This window comes from Otolemur garnettii, unplaced genomic scaffold (genome assembly GCF_000181295.1).
Source record: "Otolemur garnettii isolate 467f Iridium unplaced genomic scaffold, OtoGar3 scaffold00003, whole genome shotgun sequence".
Taxonomy (NCBI): domain Eukaryota; kingdom Metazoa; phylum Chordata; class Mammalia; order Primates; family Galagidae; genus Otolemur; species Otolemur garnettii.
The window spans coordinates 34,306,168-34,325,390 of record NW_003852398.1 but is presented as its reverse complement, the minus strand read 5'-3'; the positions used below and the strand labels follow the sequence as shown (position 1 = coordinate 34,325,390).

At 50.9% G+C, this 19,223-nt stretch overlaps 3 protein-coding genes across 4 annotated transcripts in view; 1 reads left to right on the top strand and 2 right to left on the bottom strand.

The window, feature by feature from the left end:
* Positions 1-3,385, bottom strand: part of HDAC3 (histone deacetylase 3) — a 19,797-nt gene extending 16,412 nt beyond the window's left edge. The window contains exons 1-3 of the mRNA XM_003782100.2: positions 3,251-3,385; positions 3,063-3,145; positions 1,089-1,231 (exon numbers count right to left, since the gene is read on the bottom strand). Of these exons, the coding sequence (XP_003782148.1) occupies positions 1,089-1,231; positions 3,063-3,145; positions 3,251-3,305 (281 nt within the window). The 5' untranslated portion in view covers positions 3,306-3,385. The remainder of the gene's footprint in view (positions 1-1,088; positions 1,232-3,062; positions 3,146-3,250) is intronic.
* Positions 3,386-3,506: 121 nt separating this feature from the next.
* Positions 3,507-7,910, top strand: RELL2 (RELT like 2). The gene is made up of 8 exons (XM_003782101.2): positions 3,507-4,275; positions 4,692-4,931; positions 5,623-5,688; positions 5,788-5,854; positions 6,288-6,473; positions 6,744-7,119; positions 7,231-7,264; positions 7,507-7,910. Exons 2-7 carry the CDS (start codon positions 4,748-4,750, stop codon positions 7,261-7,263), a joined length of 912 nt encoding a protein of 303 aa, XP_003782149.1. The 5' UTR covers positions 3,507-4,275; positions 4,692-4,747; the 3' UTR covers position 7,264; positions 7,507-7,910.
* Positions 7,911-7,971: 61 nt separating this feature from the next.
* FCHSD1 (FCH and double SH3 domains 1) lies at positions 7,972-18,118 on the bottom strand. 2 transcript variants are annotated; one of them, XM_023515725.1, is made up of 19 exons: positions 17,921-18,118; positions 17,270-17,315; positions 16,801-16,868; positions 16,339-16,465; positions 16,116-16,252; positions 15,936-15,999; positions 14,862-14,990; positions 14,012-14,134; positions 13,724-13,819; positions 13,240-13,359; positions 12,728-12,832; positions 12,414-12,575; positions 11,706-11,834; positions 11,544-11,627; positions 11,253-11,370; positions 10,902-11,122; positions 10,042-10,129; positions 8,523-8,578; positions 7,972-8,388 (listed from the first exon to the last, which is right to left on the bottom strand). In XM_023515725.1, exons 3-19 carry the CDS (start codon positions 16,809-16,811, stop codon positions 8,323-8,325), a joined length of 1,836 nt encoding a protein of 611 aa, XP_023371493.1. In that variant the 5' UTR covers positions 16,812-16,868; positions 17,270-17,315; positions 17,921-18,118; the 3' UTR covers positions 7,972-8,322. The 2 variants fall into 2 exon arrangements, with proteins under 2 accessions (XP_023371493.1, XP_023371489.1); XM_023515721.1 differs by lacking the exons at positions 16,801-16,868; positions 17,270-17,315; positions 17,921-18,118 and having other exon boundaries at positions 16,339-16,743.
* Between the last annotated feature and the right edge of the window lie 1,105 nt (positions 18,119-19,223).

The following is a 19,223-nucleotide window of genomic DNA, read 5'->3' as shown; positions in this document are numbered from 1 at the left end:
AGCCCAAGAGTTTGAGGTTGCTATGAGCTATGATTCCATGGCACCTTACCAAGTAACACTAAGACTCTGTCTCAAAAAATTAAAAAAATAAAATAAAAAATAGAATTGAGTATATGTAAGCTATTATGGTAATTATTTTCCCATGGATATATACTAGAGTGTAAGCAAGGATCATGGCTTCCCCACAGGATCTAACATTGAGTCGCCTATGGATGATACAAGCTCAATGTAAACCTGACTGTGTCAAGTCACTTCCTTGCTTTTTAAAACATTTCATGACTTTCTCATACTCTAGGGCAGGCATCCTCAAACTATGGCCCGTGGGCCACATGCAGCCCGCCCAGGGCATTTATCCGGCCTGGGTGTTTTTGCTGCCACTGCCTGTCCTGCTTAGCAGCCGACTTGTCCTGGGGCCACAATCCGGCCCTCCAATGGTCTGAGGGACAGTGAATTGGCCCCCTTTTTAAAAAGTTTGAGGACCCCTACTCTAGGGGTAAAACCCCAATTTATAATAGGGCTGTTTAGTTTTAAAAGTCCCCACTTATCTTTTTAGCTTCCATTCAGATACCCTTCTCTTTAAGTTCTATATTAGGCCTTTTCTGTTCCTCAAATGAATCATACTTGACTCTAATACTGACACTTAGCACATGTTGTCCCTACCGTCTACTACATTCCTCCCTTCATCTTCCAACCACCTTTCACCTAATCCCCTCCTACCCTTTTTTCAGATCTCAGCTCAATCATCATTACTTCCTCTAGGAAGAGCCCACTAACCAGCTACCCATCAAGCTAGATAATTCTCCTGAGTATATGTTCTCATAGTCTGTCACATCCCTCCCCTTCATAAGACTTAGCCCAAGTACAAAATTAAAATTTTGTTGTTGTTGTTCATCTTTGCATCCCCAGTACTTAGCACAGGGCCTGGCCTAGAGCAAATGACCAAGAATATTTATCGAATAAACAAATGAGTGAATGCTGATTCACTGACAAGTAGACCACCCTTCATCTCTTCCCACTGCAGCCATAAAACCTCACTGAAGATCCAGGCATTAAACTGCTAGACATGAAAAGACCCAGTCCTCCCTCACCAGTCATCGCCCACGTTGAAGGCATTAAGGCTCTTGGTGAAGCCTTGCATATTGGTGGGGCTAACTCTCTGCAGGAAGTCAATGTAGTCCTCGGAGTGGAAGCGGCACATGTCATGCTGGGAGGCCTGGTATGGCTTGAAGACCTCGGGATGGAGATACAAGAAGAACTCAGGTAGGGTCAGCCCCACTCATGGGGCTGAGACCACCCACATCAAACTTAGTCCTAGAGTTTATCCAATACCACAAATGGCAATCCCCCCACCCTTGAATTCTTGGTACTCCATCAGATGAAGGTCAGTGAAGAAGATAGACTCCAATTCTCAAGGTGGGCTATTATGATTGAGCCCCTGAAGACCACTTTTTCTCCTTCCCACCTGCAGACTGGCTTTTCCTACTTTCTTAGCCTTGAGCCTTAATCCACCTGCCCTATTCTCTAGATCTCGTATTCTTTTATTTATTTATTTATTTGCTGTTTTTGGCCGGGAGTGGGTTTGAACCTGCCACCTCCAGCATATGGGGCCAGCACCCTACCCCTCTGAGCCACAGGTGCCACCCTGGATCTCCTATTCTTGATTCTCTCTATACTCATCTCCTTCCCAGGCTCTGATCTGCTCTCTTTCCTCTGGGTTCTTCATTCTGGAGTCAAATATATGGGCTATATGACAACTTTCTAATTAAAATTCAACATGCCAGGCTCTGCACTTGTAGCTCAGCAGCTAGGGCACCAGCCACATACACCAGAGCTGATAGGTTCAAATCCAACCTGGGCCTGCCAAGAACAATGACTACAACCAAAAAAAAGCCAGGCATTGTGGCAGGTGCCTGTAGTCCCAGCTACTCAGGAGGCTGAGGCAAGAGAAGTGCTTAAGCCCAAGAGTTTGAGGTTGCTGTGAGCTGTGACACCATAGCACTCTATCGAGGGTGACATAGTAAGACTGTGTCTCAAATAATAATAATAATAATAAACAAAAATAAAAATAAGGGTGGTGCCTGTGGCTCAAGGAGTAGGGCACCAGCCCCATATACTGGAGGCTGTGGGTTCAAATCTGGCCCCAGCCAAAAAAATAAAAAATAAAAATAAAATAAAATTCAAGATGCTAAATCATATATTATCTTATTATCTTTTGTGGGTGAATGGCATCACAACCCTCAGTGAAAACTGAACAAGAAGAAAGAGCTCTTCTTCTCCCAGAAAATGCATACAGGTACACATAGGCAAACAATCAAGGGATTCATAGATTCCTGCACTAATATTACCTCAGTCTTTTCTATGACCAACCTATCTGTGCCTCAGCATAGGCAATAAACACTCATTCATATTGTTGATCAATTCCCATAATGCCTGGCTTACTTTTACATGTATTATCCCATATTACAGCTATAAATTCCAAGCTGGGGACAGACAGCATGTGTATGTCTGGGAGATGGAGAATGGGAGAGCAATTAAGCAGAACCATGCAGAGGTATTCTAGGTTAAAAAGGTAATACTCAGGACATCTACTCCCTTACACACACACACATTTACACTAGGCTGCAAAGTCAACCCTGGAGCTCTAGTTCCTCAGAGGTAGAGAGAGGTGGCAGAGGAGAAGGGGTGGGAACTGAAAGTAAACATCACACACAGATACAGTGATCCAGCCTTCACCATCTCTGAGGCCACAGCACTGTCCACACCCTAAAATGCAGGGGAGGAACACACTTTAAACCAGCCCGACCACCCTAACCCTAAGCCAAGAACTAGTCAGCCTGAGGTCAAAGGGTGGCCTGCTTGTGGTGAAAAAGTACCTTCCATTAAGCCAGAGGTCACCACCCCCAACACTGCGCACATCAGAGGTGCTGGAGTGTCTTCTATCCAGTTACACATATACACACACACACTCTCTAGGGGCGGGTTGCACTTAGTGCTTTCAGTCTAGCACACCTAATCTTAAAACCACAGCTCGCCCCACCCCCAATCCCTGGCAGAGGACTCACGATCATCTTCTTATAGAGACCATAATGCAGGACTAGGCTATGGGTCAATGCCAGGCGATGGGGCTTCATAGGGTGCCCAGCCCCTAGGGGTGGGAAAAGAGAGTTCGTCAGCTCCCACTCCTGGAATTACAGCCCCTACTTCCAAACCTCTGAACCCCTATCCCTCATGTACAACCCTGTTTCCTCACCGTAGTGGAAGTTGCCCACGTCAGGGTCATAGAAATAGGCCACGGTCTTGGCCATGGTGCCTGCGGGACCAGGCCCCGCGCCTCAGCTGCCCGCCCGCTCGCCAGCCGCCAGCCCCACCCCCGGTCGTGCGTACTGCGCAAACACGCAGCCTGCCTCTGCGGAACCCGAAGGCCCGGGCCCCGCCTCTCCGAAGCCACACCTTATTCACGCCCCCTAGGGAGGCCCGCCCAGCGGGCTGCGCTCGGGGCAGCTCTACTTTGAGCTTCTAGGCTTGGGCGGGGAAGCTGTAGCTTCCGTCCTCGGATGTGAGGGCCATTTGTTTCCGAAAGGGGTTCATATCCTCGGGAAGCCGAGCCATCCCATCTAGCAACTTTCCCCAAACGGGGCGCAGGCCGTGGTCACCTCTCTAGGAAGCTCCGAAGATCTAGCCACACTGCACCGCACAGCTCCAGAAAGCCAGTTTCCCCAAGACACTGAAAAGATTCCTGACTGTCCTTTCGGTCGCGGCATCTGAAAGCAGGAGGTGCGCCAAGCGTGCGGAATAAAGGAGTGGAGAACACCCCAGCCGGACCTCTTGTCCCCAGCTCAGACCCAGACTCCGCGTCGCACATTTCCCTGGGGTGGGGGAGCAGCGCAGTCACGCGCACACCCCACTTGCGCTCACTCGCGCGCAAGGCTCACGCTCTCCGCCCCGCACACCTGCGCTCCGCCCCTTGGTCCTGGGCCGGCGAAAGCATTTGGGAGGCAAGGGCGCTGCGGAAGCGCCCATCTCCTTCCTTACCCGGGAGTTGTCCGAAACCTGCTGTTGCTACCAATCAGCCCTCATCCCTCGCCATCCTTCCCTCCCCCCGCCGGCCGCGGCACCGGTATCCGCAACCACAGCCCGGAGCCGGTGAGGCGGCGAAGGGGGGAGGGGTAGGAATCAAGGGATGAGCGCCGGGAGGGCGTCCGGGGCCCTGAACCGGACTAGGACACCCCTGGAGCCGGAACCGGAGGAGAAGCCGGAGCCAGGACCAAATCATCGGTACCGGGTGGGCCAGGTGGTCAGGGTGGGGGGAACATATAGAGGGGGGAGTACAGAGAGGGGAGGGGGCTGCAGAGGCCTCGCTCAGGCCAGCGCAGAGAAGGTGCAGACGCTGACTCAGGCGCGATTTCTGCTCCTAAAAATTCCGTCCCATCTCACGCTGCAGTGTCCTTGGGAGGGGCGGAAGCGCGGACAAACTGGAAAGGGGAATGCTCTGGGCGTCGGGGAAGCAGAACCAGGGTCGTGAAGGAGGGCTTTAGCAGCAGCCGTTTGACCTCCTGCCCCAGGCAGTATTGGTGAAGCAGCACCCTAGGCCCGGACAGCTCCCTTGTTGGATAGGGAGTCGGACCAGATAATCTGAGATGTGCTTATTTCCGATCCTGAGGGTGGCATGCCTATCCCTCTCCCATCCCCAGCTGCAGCCCCCTAAACCCAGGAGGCGCCCTGGCCCGCGCTCGACCTCCAGAGCCTCATGTCGGAACCACAGCCTGACCTGGAACCGCCCCAACATGGGCTGTACATGCTCTTCCTGCTTGTGCTGGTCTTCTTCCTCATGGGCTTGGTAGGCTTCATGATCTGCCACGTGCTCAAGAAGAAGGGCTACCGCTGCCGAACGTCCAGGGGCTCAGAGCCTGATGACGCCCAGCTTCAGGCCCGTGAGTGAGGAGCCTGGAACTCTGGCTCAGTCACCTTTCTCCTTTACCCCTTGCCCCACACCTCTTTTAGCATCCCTACCCAACAAACCCGGGCCAAATCAAATCCCAATTAGGCCTGCAGAAAGCCTAGTGATGCATTCTCTGGTCAGCAAGTGGGGTGAGACCACTTTGAAACCAAATCTGGGGGCTCTGCGCCTATAGCTCAACCCGCTAAGGCGCCAGCCATGTACACCTAAGGTGGCAGGTTCGAATCCCCAGCCCGGACCTGCCAAACAACAATGATGGCTGCAACCAAAAAATAGCCGGGCGTTGTGGTGGGCGCCTGTGATCCCAGCTACTTGGGAGGCTGAGTCAGGAGACTCGCTTGAGCCCAGGAGTTGGAGGTTGCTGTGAGCTGTAATGCCACGGCACTCTGCCCAGAGGGACAGCTTGAGGCTCTGTCTCAAAAAAAAAAAAAGAAAGAAAGAAACCAAATCTGGGGAAGGCAGCATGGGCAGGAAGGGTCCACTAAGGGTAGTCTGGGGCACCCATTGACAATCCCATCTTTTGTAGCCCCTGAAATGCCAAAGTCCAGCATGATGGCAGATAGGTAAAGGGGTATGTCTTGAACAATAAGCCATAGGGGCCAGTGGGTAACTATTGCTCCAAAGCTGACTCATTCTTGCTTCCTTGCCAACCTCTCATCCTTCAGCTGAGGACGATGACATGAATGAAGACACAGTAGAGAGAATAGTTCGCTGCATCATCCAAAATGAAGGTGTGACTAGACTGGTCCCTTGCTCCGCCCCCCACACTCTGGCTTTCTCTTGCCCTGACCTCCACCTCCACTGACTTCCTCTTTCCCTTCTCCCCTCAGCTAATGCTGAGGCCTTGAAAGAGATGCTGGGGGACAGTGAAGGAGAAGGGACAGTGCAGCTGTCCAGGTGAGCTGGAAACAAGGGCCAGCATGACTTTGCTTGCCTTGGAGAGTACCCTCTCCTCCAGCATAATCCTTTCCCAGTCCCCTTGCATGTTTGGGGTTGTAAGACAATGCTGGGTAACCTACAGAAAGTTTTATAGAAATCTTGATTCCTTCAAACTCTATTTTTCCTCTAGATATCACCAAGCCCAACATTCATCTATAATACCACTCCATTGGGTTAAGCATTGCCTTCTTTTTAGTAAACAGCCCTGGGATAAAGAATACATGGTCATTAACATCTTGAGTTTATTAGATAAAGAGAAGAAAAAAGTGTTGGGGTCTGAGGAAAGTGGGGCAATTGGGGAGTTTAAGGAACTTGCTGAAAGAACAGAAAGGAACAGAACCAGACGGGAAATGGAAGTGTTATCTCTGCTCCCCTCCTCCCTACTGTCTAGCATGGATGCCACCTCCAGCCTGCAGGATGGAACCCCCTCCCATCATCACACAGTGCACCTGGGCTCTGCAGCCCCTTGCATCCATTGCAGCCGCAACAAGAGGCCCCCACTTGTCCGTCAGGGCCGCTCCAAGGAAGGAAAAAGCCGCCCCCGGACTGGGGAGACCACTGTGTTCTCTGTGGGCAGGTGGGGATACAAAGCTCCAGGGAAAGGGGGGTTGAGGTGGGAGCCCCAGTGGTCCAGCACTTGACCCCAGAAGTAGACCCCCTTTCTTTTCTCCTAGACTGGAAGCTGTAGCAGGAGTCAGGCTGCACAGTGTGCCCCACAATCTGAGTGGGCCTCCCTTGCCTTAGGCTAAAGAGGGGTGGAATCAAACCCAGGATGTCCTTGATCTGAGGGAAGGCTAAGTAGCTTCTGAACTGAGTTCCTAAGCCCTAGTGTTCCCTCTCCTACCAGGTTCCGGGTGACACATATTGAGAAGCGCTATGGGCTCCATGAACATCGTGATGGCTCCCCCACAGACAGGAGCTGGGGCTCTGGAGGGGGGCCAGACCCAGGGGGTGGCCAGGGTTCTGGGGGAGGACAACCCAGAGCAGGGATACCTGCCATGGAGAGGCTGCCCCCTGAGAGACCACAGCCCCCAGCCCTACCTAGCACCTCAGTGCAGAATGGAGGACTCAGGGACAGCAGCCTCGTCCCTTGTGCACTTGAGGTAAAGCCTGGAGCCTCTACAGAGCCAACACTGAGGGCTGGAGGGAGAAGCCCTAGCCCTGGGCTGTCCACTCAAGAGGCAAATGGACAACCAAGCAAACCAGACACCTCAGATCACCAGGTATGAAGACATGTCCATGCCTACAGTGGGCTTAGCTCTTAATTGTCCCCTACTCTAGGGGGCACTGATCTGACCCATCTCTTATTCTCCCATTGACCTCTCCCCTTTTAGGTGTCTCCACCACAGGGAGCAAGGGGTACGTGAGGTGAGCCTCCCTTAGCCGTAAGTAAGGTAATCTGGTCCTCCCACCACCTATTTAAACTATTTAAGCCTATCAGCTCCCTGAATCCTCAGGGTGAACTGCAGGCTTAGTCTTACAGATTCCTTGGTTTAGGGGTGGGTAGTGGGTACGTGCTCCAGGGACAGGGAAGATCCTGTAGCCACTGGGGAAAATCTGGGACAAAGCTTGAACAGGAAGCAACACTGTTACTCTTCCTCTCCTCCAAGTCTCATTCTTCATTGCGCTGATGGACTACCAGCTGGCAGGGCCAGGGCGTGGGTGGGCATGAAGGCCCTCCCCTCCACTGGACAGCACTGCTTCCCAGCTGAGGGACCAGCTCTATCTCTACCTGGAGTTGCACAGTCTCAGGCTGGGGGACCTCAGGAAAGGTTCTCCCCATCTCTAAAACCACATTCCCTTGCCCATTCTCCTGCCTGCCAACAGGCTGCCTGACCTGCCTTCCCCAACACTTTGTTCCATATAGCTAGAGCGTGGGAGCAGGCCCCTGTCCTTGGTAGGCCCCTAAAGCAATAGCACCTTAGGCCCCCTGCCCTCTTGGCACAAGAGGCCCAGGTTCTTGCTTGGCCTTTGTGCCCTTTATTCACTGTCAATAAATCTGATCAGACCATTACAGCTGCTTCGCATACTGGCTCCAGCTCCTTCTGACCTCCCCAACCCCATGACCCTGGCATCCAGAGTGGGGTGGGTCATAAAGCGCAGGTAGAGACATAGGTGGGCTGGAGCCACTGAATACTTTGAGGGATAGGTTCCAGCCCCAGATATGTCACGTTACATTACCACTCTTGAGATAGGGTGGTAGCAGAAAAGAAAGGTATAGTTCTAGACCTAGAAATGACAGAAGGACAATGAAAAAAAAAAAAAAGAGTGGGTTCCAGCCCCAGAAATGGGGAGAAGTTTCTGTCCCTGGAAGTAAGGGTGATTTCAGCTTTTGGCTGTATTGCTCCAGATCACTGAGGGTGTGGTCTCTAACAGCATGGACATATGGGCAGCAGCATCACTGGGGGCAGTGATCTCCCTGGCTTTCAAGTGAGAGGATCTGCTTGGCCAGGATCCGGGGCTTTAGCTGGCGGTGGAGGTGGTGGACGCATCTGTAAGGAACACATAGTTAGTGTTCCAGAGTCCTCCCTTGAGGGTATTCCTATACATTTACTCAGCTCTGCAGACAAATCAGGACCAACTGGACCCCTCTACATATAATCTCTTCCAAGGCAAGGACTCTTACTGGCCTGAGTCGAGGCACTGTCATATCCAGGAGTCCAGGGAAGTCCAGGATTTTGTCTAGAAACAAGATCACAAGATTTTGTTTTGTTCAATACTGTATCTCCAGCACTTAGGACAGGAGCATTCTATAAATATTTGTTAAATTAATGAATAGTCACCATCCTAGGTCATAACATTCATAAATCCATCCATCCTCAACAGTTACTGGACAACTGCTATATAATCAGCTCTGCTCAAGGCTCCAAAAGAAAGGGGGGAGGGACACACACAACACTTCCACCTCCAACGGCTGTCAGGAACCCAGTTATGAAACATCAACAAGCACAATTAATGAATGAATGCTAAGTCACTCAAGTAAACCAGTAGTAATGGAAATGGTGGTGACGTCATGGGGGTGGGGGAAAGGGTCAGGGAAGGAAACGTCCTGTTGAGAAAGTGCAAGGACCAAAAGGTTTTAGAAAAGATGGGCATGGCTGGGCATGGTGGCTCACACCTATCATCCTGGCACTCTAGGAGGCAGAGGCAGATGGATTGTCTGAACTTACAGTTTGAGACTAGCCTGAGCAAGAGCGAGACCCTGTCTCTAAAAAATAGCCAGGCATTTGGCAGGTGCCTGTAGTCCCAGCTACTTGGGAAACTGAGGCAAGAGAATTGCTTGAGCCCAAGAGTTGGAGGTTGCTGTGAGCTATGATGCCACAGCACTTTACCAAGGGTGACAAAGTAAGACTCTGTCAAAAAAAAAAAAAGATGGGCATTCCAGGAGAAATACTGATGACACAAAGCTAAGTATTTGCGGGATTCAAGGACACTAAGAGCAAAAGGTTCATATTGGGAGAACATAGAGAAGTTGGCTAATTTTTAAAATAGTAATGATAAAACAGTGACCATCTGACAAGGTGCAGTAGTTCTAACACTCTGGGAGGTAGAGGCAGGTGGACTGCTTGAGCTCACTGAGCTTACAAGTTCAAGACCAGCCTCAGAAAGAGCAAGACCCCATCTCTACTAAAAATAGAAAAACCGGCTTGGTGCCTATAGCTCAAGCAGCTAAGGCACCAGCCATATACACCAGAGCTGGTGAGTTCAAATCCAGCCCAGCCCATGCCAAAGAACAATGACAACTACAACTGGGAAAAAAAAAAAAAAAAAAAAACTAGCCAGGCATTGTGGCAGGTGCCTGTAGTCCCAGCTACTTGGGAGGCTGAGGCAAGAGAATCTTAAGCCTAGGAGTTGGAGATTGCTGTGAGCTGTGATGCCACAGCACTCTACCCAGGGCAACAGCTTGAGGCTCTGTCTCAAAAGAAAAAGAAAAGAAAAGAAAAACCAAGGCAAGAGGATTGCTTGAGCCCAAGAGTTAAGGGTTGCTATGAGCTATGTTGATGCCATGGCACTCTATAGAGTAACAGCTTAATACTCTGTCTCAAAACAAACAAACAAATCCAGCTATAGTGGACCTTATTGCAAAGTACCTGAGGGCACAAGGAGGAATGGAGTGTGACCTCAGAGTCCAAGCTTCCACTTACCCCCAGGCAGGACAGGTGCAGGGGGCCCATCCAGCGCAGAGGTGGGTGCAGGTGGAGAGAAGCTGGGAGGAGAAGGGGACGGCAATGTCTGGGAGTAAGGTGGGCACAAAGTTATTAATGGAATGTGGGAAATTTTTACCAGCTTTTCCTCTCATTCCACCTTCAGTTCCTGCCTCATGTCTCCCCAATATGGGAAGTCGCCAAAGTTTCAGGTGAGAGTTACAGCTGATACATAGTTCAACAGCCAGTGTGTACTAAACATTTACTATGTCTCCAGTGCTCTGCCAACATTTCACATGACCTAATCCATTCAGTCCTCACCATTACCCCATGAGGTAAGCATGTTTATGACTCCTGTGTTAGATAGAGGTGAGACTCAGGTTAAGCCATCTGTCCAAGATCATAGAACCAGTCAGTGGCAGAGTGCTGGCTAGAATCCAGGTCTCCTGCTTCCCTTCCTATACTCTTCATATTATACAGACATACCAGTAGGTATCATATATTAAAACATATCCTATGTGCCATTATGCTGTACCTCTGTAACAAGTATTATTATCCCCATTTTACATATAAAAAAGACAAGAGCCTCTAATTCTCTCTACTCCAAGAGATTAAAATCACTGCCCAAGTCATGCAATAGAAATTTGAACTCAGATCCATCCAGTTCTAAAGTAGGAACTCCAAATTCACATAAGGACTGCCTTGGTTCCCCTTTTCTCTGCCCAGACAAAGGAGATGAGGAGGACAAGGATACCATTGCCAGTTAACCTGGGAGGAGAGGGGCCATTAAGATGAATTGTTATTGGGGTAGGAGAGTCAACCCAAAGGTGCCTAGAGATTCAGGGAGAAGGACACCTCACCTGTTCAAAGTCAGAGAGTTCAGGTGGCCCAGGGGGGCCAAGCAGTTCCTCCACTAGTAGGGAGGGGAAGACACCAACATGGCCCCCAAATTCTCCCCTCCAGAAGCCATCATCCACTCCATCCTGGGCCCGGGGCAACAGACGGATGAGTGCTCCCTCAGGGAAGCTCAGCTCCTCTGCACTCTGTCCTGTGTAGCTGTACAGGGCACGAGCCAGGAATGCTACAGAGGCCCAGGAGAGATAGTAACAAAGAGAGGACAGGTGGTAGTGCCCCAGGACCATAACGCCCCAGGGCCACACCACCTAACAGTTCTTTTCCATATCCCCCCAACCCAGAATTCCCTTTCTTACCTGTGGGCTCTGCCCCGGAGGGATTGTCACTGTCATGGCCACTCTCAGAGAGGAAGAGGTCGGCGAAGTTGAGATACCGCTCAGGGACAAAGCCTACCTCACCGTGCTGGTTCCGAGCCTGCTCACCCAGCAATGTGAACAGATATCAGACTTGCCTTGGCAGTCCATAGCCCTGGCTCTCCTCCACCTCAGGCTTCTAGCTTCACCTGGCTGGGTCTTTTGGGGCCACAGAGAAGTCCCTCCCACCCACTGCCTCCACCTCAAGATCAGAGCCCAGGGTCCCATACCCACCTTGACCCATTCATCAGCATCTCCCTCCTCTATGACCTCCAGCCACTCACCCTCCGTGATGGTCAGCTCATCCTCATGCCCTGCCTGGGCCCCACAAAGAAGGATTTAGGACTTGGATGTGCCCCACCCTTGCCCATCCAAGGCCCCCTGCCCCATTCATACCTGATAGCCAAACACCACATGTGCAGGGCAGGGGAGGGACCTGGTTGCCAAAGCTTGAGGGGCAGGCTCCTCAAAGAGCTCCCCCGCCTCCTCACATTCCTCAAAGTCAGAAAGCTCAGCATCCTCAGCCTGGAAGGAGGCAGAGAATAGACTTGATTATGGGGCCCACTCTCAATTACTGGTTATATCTTGTCTCCTTTTCCATTCTATCCCCAAAAGACACCATGGATCACAACCAGATCACCAAAGAGCAGGATAATACTAACAGTAATAGCAGTTACAGTAATTGAATGCTTACTATGTGCTAGGCACAATACTATGTTATATATATTGTCTTATTTAAATCTTCATAATGATCTAGTGTTATTTTGCACAACTATAAACCTCATTTTACTGATGAGTATACTGAGGCACAGAAAGGTTAAGTCACTTTCCATTTCACCAACCCAATAAGTAGAATGACTGGTACTCAAACCACTTACAGACTGTCCCCAGAATCTTACTTCTTAACTACCACATTAAACTCATAATAAAACTTTATTGAGGACTTTCTATGCCAAAAAGTACGCAAAGAATTATACCTGCATGATTTCACTTAAGCTTTAACAACAACCCTTTGACTATTGTGACTCCAATTTTACAGGGTCTACCTTCTACTGGGGAGTTTCACCCTCCTAGGTTGTGTATGTGATAAGGGGAGGAACTCACAGTGGGAGAGAGGTCCCTTTGGGACAGCCGAGCCTCACTGAGCCGTCGCTCCTGCTCCACCTCATCCTGAGCCTGGGTCATAGCTGGCTTCAGCCAGAGCTGTACATCCAGGCCAGCCCCCTGAAGTAGGGCCAGCCGGGCAGCCCCCTTCACCTGGCTCACCTGGCAAGGAAAGGAGGGAGGTTGATGGAACCTGCCCAACTGTATCTTCTCTCTACCTCCCCCCTCCCCTGATCATCAGAAAGAGGTATGTAGGGGGTGTTGCCTGAGAAAGTGGGATCTCAGTGGCTCTAACCCCCAGGGCTGTGCCTCACTTGTGCCCGCCGGATGCTCTCCCTCACTTCCTGTAGCCGCTGTTCTATGCCTGGAGCCTCCCGCTCAGAAGCTTGCTGTCGTCTCTGCTCCAATCGCTGCAGCACCTGGTTGGGAAGGCAAAGATCAGGGGTGGGTGGAGATGCTGCTGGGCATAACCTTCTGTGGGCCTAGTACTCTGCTAGTTGCATCACTTGTATTATGTCATTGAATCTTCCCTATGAAGTGGGTGATATTATTGGCCCCATTTTAGTGATGAGGAAATTGAAGTCCAAAGAGGTTAAGTCACTCCTTTACTTGTGGTTACAGAACTAGGAAACAACAGAATTTTAATCCAGGCAGGTCTATCTCCAAAAGCTGTGCTCTTAACTACTGTGCCATACTGTTGCCTTAAAACACCCTCCCCTCTAGTCTATAGCTCTAGAACACCCCCCAGTGGCTCTGGGATCACTGTCTCTCAGCTCTTCTTGCTGACACAGAAGGTATACATGACACCAGCATCCCCCCACCTCACCCGATGCCCATGGTTCTGGATCTTGTAGTCACGGGCAGCTCGACTTGTCCACCGCTGAACCTCTTTCTCCAGGCCACTCTCCCCAGCCATGCCTTCTGCTTCCACCTCCAAGGAGCACACCTGAAAGGGCCAGGGGGTGCTATTAGGAGGACCTGAGAATGTTCCTTCTCCCCAGTTCCCTCCTTTTCCCTCACTTTGTCTTAACCTCCAAGGAAGGGACAAAGAGGTAGAGGCATGTAGGTAGTATGTGAATACAGAGACACAGAGTTCCAGAAATTGGATTAGTTGGATCGCACAGTGAATGACTGAAAGGTGGACAAGTATGTGTTTCTTTGTGTCCTGATGTGATGGAAGTAAACTGGAGTTCTAAAATCCTTCTCCAGGGCCCAACACTAAGTTAATACCAAGATAAGGATAATGGAGGAGGCCTATACCACAGTCCTATTCCCATGTGGCCTGGTTCCAACAAGCAGGTAGGTCTCACCTGATCAGTTCCTGCTGGCTGAAACTGCTGAGGTGGGGTGGGGGAAAATACTCCAGGCTCCTTGAGAAACAGCTTCAGATCCTGCTCCCAGTTTACCTAAGAATTGGGAAAAGTCAAAGTCACTCACTCACTGGTTCCTTCTCCAACCTTGTCCCCATCGCCTCTTGGAAGAAAGAGGACAAGATGAGAAGGAAAGAGGCAGACATCAATGGAGAGGACTGTATTGAAAAAAGAAGGTAAACAAGATCTCTGGGGAAGCTCTTATAGGCCACAGGCTGCAGCCCTTACCTGGGAGCTTGCCTGTCCCCCACAGCGGGCATGCTCCAGGACCATCTCTGCAGCTTCTAGCTCAGTGCGGCCCAGTGAGGTCAGGGGGTCCCTCAAGTGTTCCAACAGCTCGCTGACCAGGGCCTGGAGAGAACCCCAAGATAATGATGCAACCCTTTTGCAAACCAGCCTCTCTTTCCAGATTTGAATGAGCAATAGGTATGAGGTATAGAAAGGAGAAAAGAAGCACGACATTCTTCGTGAGGAAGAAAGACCTTCATGTGTGCAGAGCACTTAATAATTAAAAAAAACACTTTCACATCTGTTCTCTCCTTTGAGCCCCATTAGTGATATAAAGTAGGCAGAGCAGGGGTTATCCCTGATGAAGAACCTGAGCTTCAGAAGAGTTAAGTGTCCTGTACAATTTCATGCAGCCAATTAGAAGCAGAGCCAGAACCCAAGTATATATCTTCTATCCACTCTAAGGAGCCTAAGTCCCTAGCACTACCCAGCCTGATAGGGAGTGGGAAATGGAGAGGGATTTCCCTCCCCCCTGCTGAGGGGCAGCAGTGTCCAAATTAAGACTGGCCTTGAGGCTTAGCTCCTGTAGCTCAAGCGGTTAGGGCACCAGCCACATACACCAGAGCTGGGGGGTTTGAATCCACCCTGGGCCTGCCAAACAATGACAAGTGCAACCAAAAACTAGCCGGGTGTTGTGGCAGGTGCCTGTGGTCCCAATCACTTGGGAGGCTGAGGCTAGAGAATTGCTTATGCCCAGAAGTTAGAGGATTCTGTGAGCTGTGATGCCACAGCACTGTACCCAGGGTGACAGCTTGAGGCTCTGTCTCAAAACAAAAAAATATAGACTGGCCTTGAGCAGGGCTGGCAGTTCTTCCTGGTAGTAATGATCAAGGTGGGCATTGGTGGCCACCAAGTTGAGCAGGTACTCGTTGCGTGCTGCTTTAAGCTGCTGGGAATACTGGGCTGACTGGGCAGATAGCTAGGAAAGGAAACAGATGCTGACATGGAGCTCTGGACCCCTTCCAAGGGTCCTTCCAAGACCAACTGAGAACCCAGATCCAGAATGGATTCTCACATTATTGAGTGCTTACTATGTGCCTGGCACTATACTAAACATTTCACATACTCACAACTCCTACTCAAAATCCTCCAATGCAATGGTTCTCAACCTTCCTAATGCCGCAACCCTTTAATACAGTTCCTGTGGGTCACGACCCACAGGTTGAGAACCACTGCTCTAATAGCTTCTGCAAACATTTAAAACAAAATCCCAACAGTTCCTTATCATGGTCTACTAAGTGCAACGTAAGTTGGCCCCTGAAACCTCTCTGACCTTTTCTCGAGTGCTCGCTCTCTTGCTCACAGTGTTCTAGCCACACTGGCCTGTTCTTAGTTCCTTTAACCTACAAAGTTATTCTCACCTTAGCGCCTTTGAACTCACCATTTACTCTCTGTAGAATGTTCTTCCCCTAGATCTCTGAATGGCTAATTCCTTTTTTTGAGGCTCAGACCACATGTTCAGAAAGGCCTCTCTCTAAATTATATTACTCTACATTGTTACCTTTATCAAAACACCTTGTTTTATTTTCTTCTTAATCTGATTATTTACTTATTAACTCTCTGTCTCCCTTAACAAGGCTGTGAGAGTAGGAACTATACTGGTAGTGTTCTCCTCCAGGTACCCAGTGTTCAGAAACTGTCTAGTACATACAGCTCAATAAATGCATATTAAGGGAATGAAAAAGAAAGATATTATTTCCATTTCATAGATGAAGAAAATAAGGTTCAGAAAGATCAAGTAAGTCAACCAAGGTCACCTACCTAAGAAAGATTCATCCCAGTCTCTCATAATTATGCCCCTGAGTTCTAAACCATATTCTGCCTACCTTCCCTGCTCTCACACTCACGCCCTCATCCCCCAAACCTTGGTGCTCAATTTCTGGAGACTGGTCCGAGAGTGGAAGATCCCATGGTCACTTCGATTCAACCTGTGCAGACAAGCAAGAGAAGTCAGAGTCAGGCCCAGCTTTGACACCACTTTGACACCAACCCCATACCTCCCCATCCCCCAACCTTGGACTTCCTAATTCCCCTGACCCCACACCTGGCCTTGACATCAGCTGCCTTCTCCTGTGCCAAGGCCCACACACGTTCTCGCTGCCCATACAGCTTCCGACTTCGGCTCAGCTCCCGGACAGACTGCAGCACCTCAGCCTGCGCCCTCTGCAGGTTCTCTGTCCCCTAGCAGCATAGATACACAAAGTCCTGACCCAGACCACCTCTGATCCCAAGCCAGCTCATCCCTCACCCCGTCCACTGAGCCATACCTTCCTAAGCACTTGCTCCTTGGCACTCCGTCCTGCTAGGTCACGGTATCGGTCAGATGCATGGAGCCGAGTTTGGCCTCCAGCCATGGTGGCATCCAGCAGGCAGCGCCAGGCACCAAATACTGTCCTGCCCCTCCCCAGAGAAGATCTGTGTTGAGGAGGGGAACACTTCACAGCTTCATGAGATGACCCCTCCAACACCATAGGAGACAGAGTGCTTTCCCATCCCCCATTGTCTGGGAGCCCATCAATCGATCAACCCATTAGCTCAGCCACAAGGCTCACTCATGTCCCCCACCCCCACCCACAGTGTCCTTGCAGGATCAGCTCCTCTCCTGCTGCTGTGTCAGCTCTACCTGCAGCCCCCTTCGTACTCACTAGGCCTTCATCCTCACAGGTTCCTGGGGCTGAGTTCCCCATAACCTTTGAGCCCCTGAGGCCTTACCCATCCATGGGCCTCACCTGCTGTCCATCTCCCCACTCCGCTGCCCTTCCTTCTTCAGGAATGGCCCTGCCAATTTCTGAAGTGCCTGGTGAAAAAGCCATCACAAACCCAGTTCCCTTTCAAAGACCCACCCCTAAACAGAGAATATGGGATCAGAGCACAATAATAACATTCTTTGGATGGATATTACGGACACCAGCTTTGCTAAATGCCTTATACTCATTAGTTTATTTAATCCTTACAACAGCTCTACATAAAGGTTAAGTGTTATATTATTCCCATTTTACAGAGAAAGAAACTGAGGCCAAAGAAAGGTTAAATAACTTCCAAGGTCACCCAGCTAATAAGTACACAGCAGAGACTTAATACAAGGCTGTTTGACTTTAGACCTTTGCTCTTGACCACAACAGAGATATGTGTGGAGACATTGCTTGTGGTTTAAAGGGGGCTAGAACAAGAGAGAAGGGCCAGAGAAAAGTCCCATACCTGCCCATACTCCCGTTCAATAGCTGCCCTCTGCTTGCTGTAGGATCTGTGGAGATGGGGGTGGGGATATATAGAATTAGCCTTTCATCCTATTCTCCCTTGTTAGTCCTCTACTCACCTGGACAGGACGAAGGGGGGAGTCAAGCTCCTAGAGTTTGACTCCCTCAGATGGAAGGGGAATGAACAGAGGGAGTCCTTGAGATAACCTCAGGCAGCCACAACACAAGACAATCTCACCATAAGACAGCCTGCCCTCAGAGCCCCGGCAGGATCCTCCCCACCCCAGAGGGTCCATCTGTGGGCTTAGAGGTGAGGACTAATTGGACCCTGGGTATGGGGTTTGCCAGTCTTCCAATGGGTCTGGAAGGAGACGGAGAATTCTGTCCTAGGCTTGATTGTGGGAGAGAGAGGAGTGGTGTGGAGTCAAGGAATCTGAGGCAGGGTTCCTGCGTGTTTGTGTGTGAGGGGTGGGGCAGGGATCAGTCCTATCCAGTATCTGGAGAGACAGGCCTAGGGTGAGGGCCATGAATTGGTCAGGTCAGAGAATAGTTCGCCCCTGTGCACCCCCCTCGCCCTACACTGGTGGATGTAGGCTGGGGGAGAAGTGGCGCGCAACGGTAAAGGTGGGTGTAAGTTAAGGGATCGGGCTACCTGATGTCCTCCAGTAGATCCGCCTCCCTCTGCTGCCGGGTCTGAAGGATGCTCAGCTGTTCCAGGAAGCGAAGCTTCACCTCCTGGGCCGGCTTCACCTGTGGAGGCAAGGGAACGATGAAGACCCTCTGCTCCGAGACCTAAAAAACACTCCGCGCAGGGGTGAGGGGGCGGGGCCGAGGAGGGACTGAGCTGTTTCCTCAGTTACTTCTGGGTTGGGTTCGGAATCCATCCCACTTCCCGTCTCCCACCCCAAGTCTGATGCCCACTTGACTACCCCGGACCCCCCAGCCCGCCAGGAGTCCCCATTCCAGGGCCGAGCTCACTTTTCGGGGCGGCGGCTGCATCTCCGCTCCGGTCAAGGCTGCCAGCGACTGGACTCCGGAACTCGAGAAAGCCCCGCCCACGGTGAGGCCCCGCCCCGAACTTGGCACTGTCCCGCCTACTCCTTGTCCCGCAGTTCGCAGGGCTCGGAAACGCGAGGGGGCCCCATAGGAACTAAACCTCTGTTATTGCTGTGAATATCCCGGAAGGGTCTGGGCGGCGGGGCGGGCGCAGCGTCTTCTGGGCGGTCAGAAGAACCCGGAGCTTCTGAGTCAAGACGCCTGGGTTCTATTTCTGGTGTAGCCACTGATTCAGCCTGTAATTATTTCTAATTATTCACTTACCTATGCAGATCAACAGTCCCCTAGCTAAGCATGAGGAATGGCGAGGAATTCGATGTATGACCAGGGAAATTGAGTCACTGGACACCTGAGCGAAGATTCTTCTGACGGAGGGAGATAGAGCTGGTCCCAGACCTTTTCCCAATTCCCGCTGAACAGGAAAAGCCAGCGTGAGCAGGATGAGAAAGACGCCTGGAGCCGGGAAAGAACCGGCTCCAGAGAAAGAAAGGTACATCCTGGCCCCGCTGCAAACCAATACCTGCAAGTAGATGAGAGCTAGGAGGAGATGCTCCTGGGGCCTTCCTGCCCGGAAATCCCCTGTCACCTGTGGGGTCTTCCCCACAAGATCTGCAGCCCTAGCACTTCTGAGGATCATTACCCCGTTTCTTCATCCTCCTCACCTAAGTTCGCTTGGCCCATGCCCCTGACCCTGCACTTCTGCCCTGGATCAAAACTCCAGATTCACATATTCAGCTACCGTTTCATGCCTCCACTGGTGGTTTTTCCTCTTCAGAAGCACCGCCCGGCACTTGTCTCCTCCTCTACAGCTTCAGTCCCTTCTTTTTCAGCTCTTCCCAGAGGCCTTCCCTATACATTTCAGCCAAAGACCACACAATCAACACTCAAGTTCATCACTT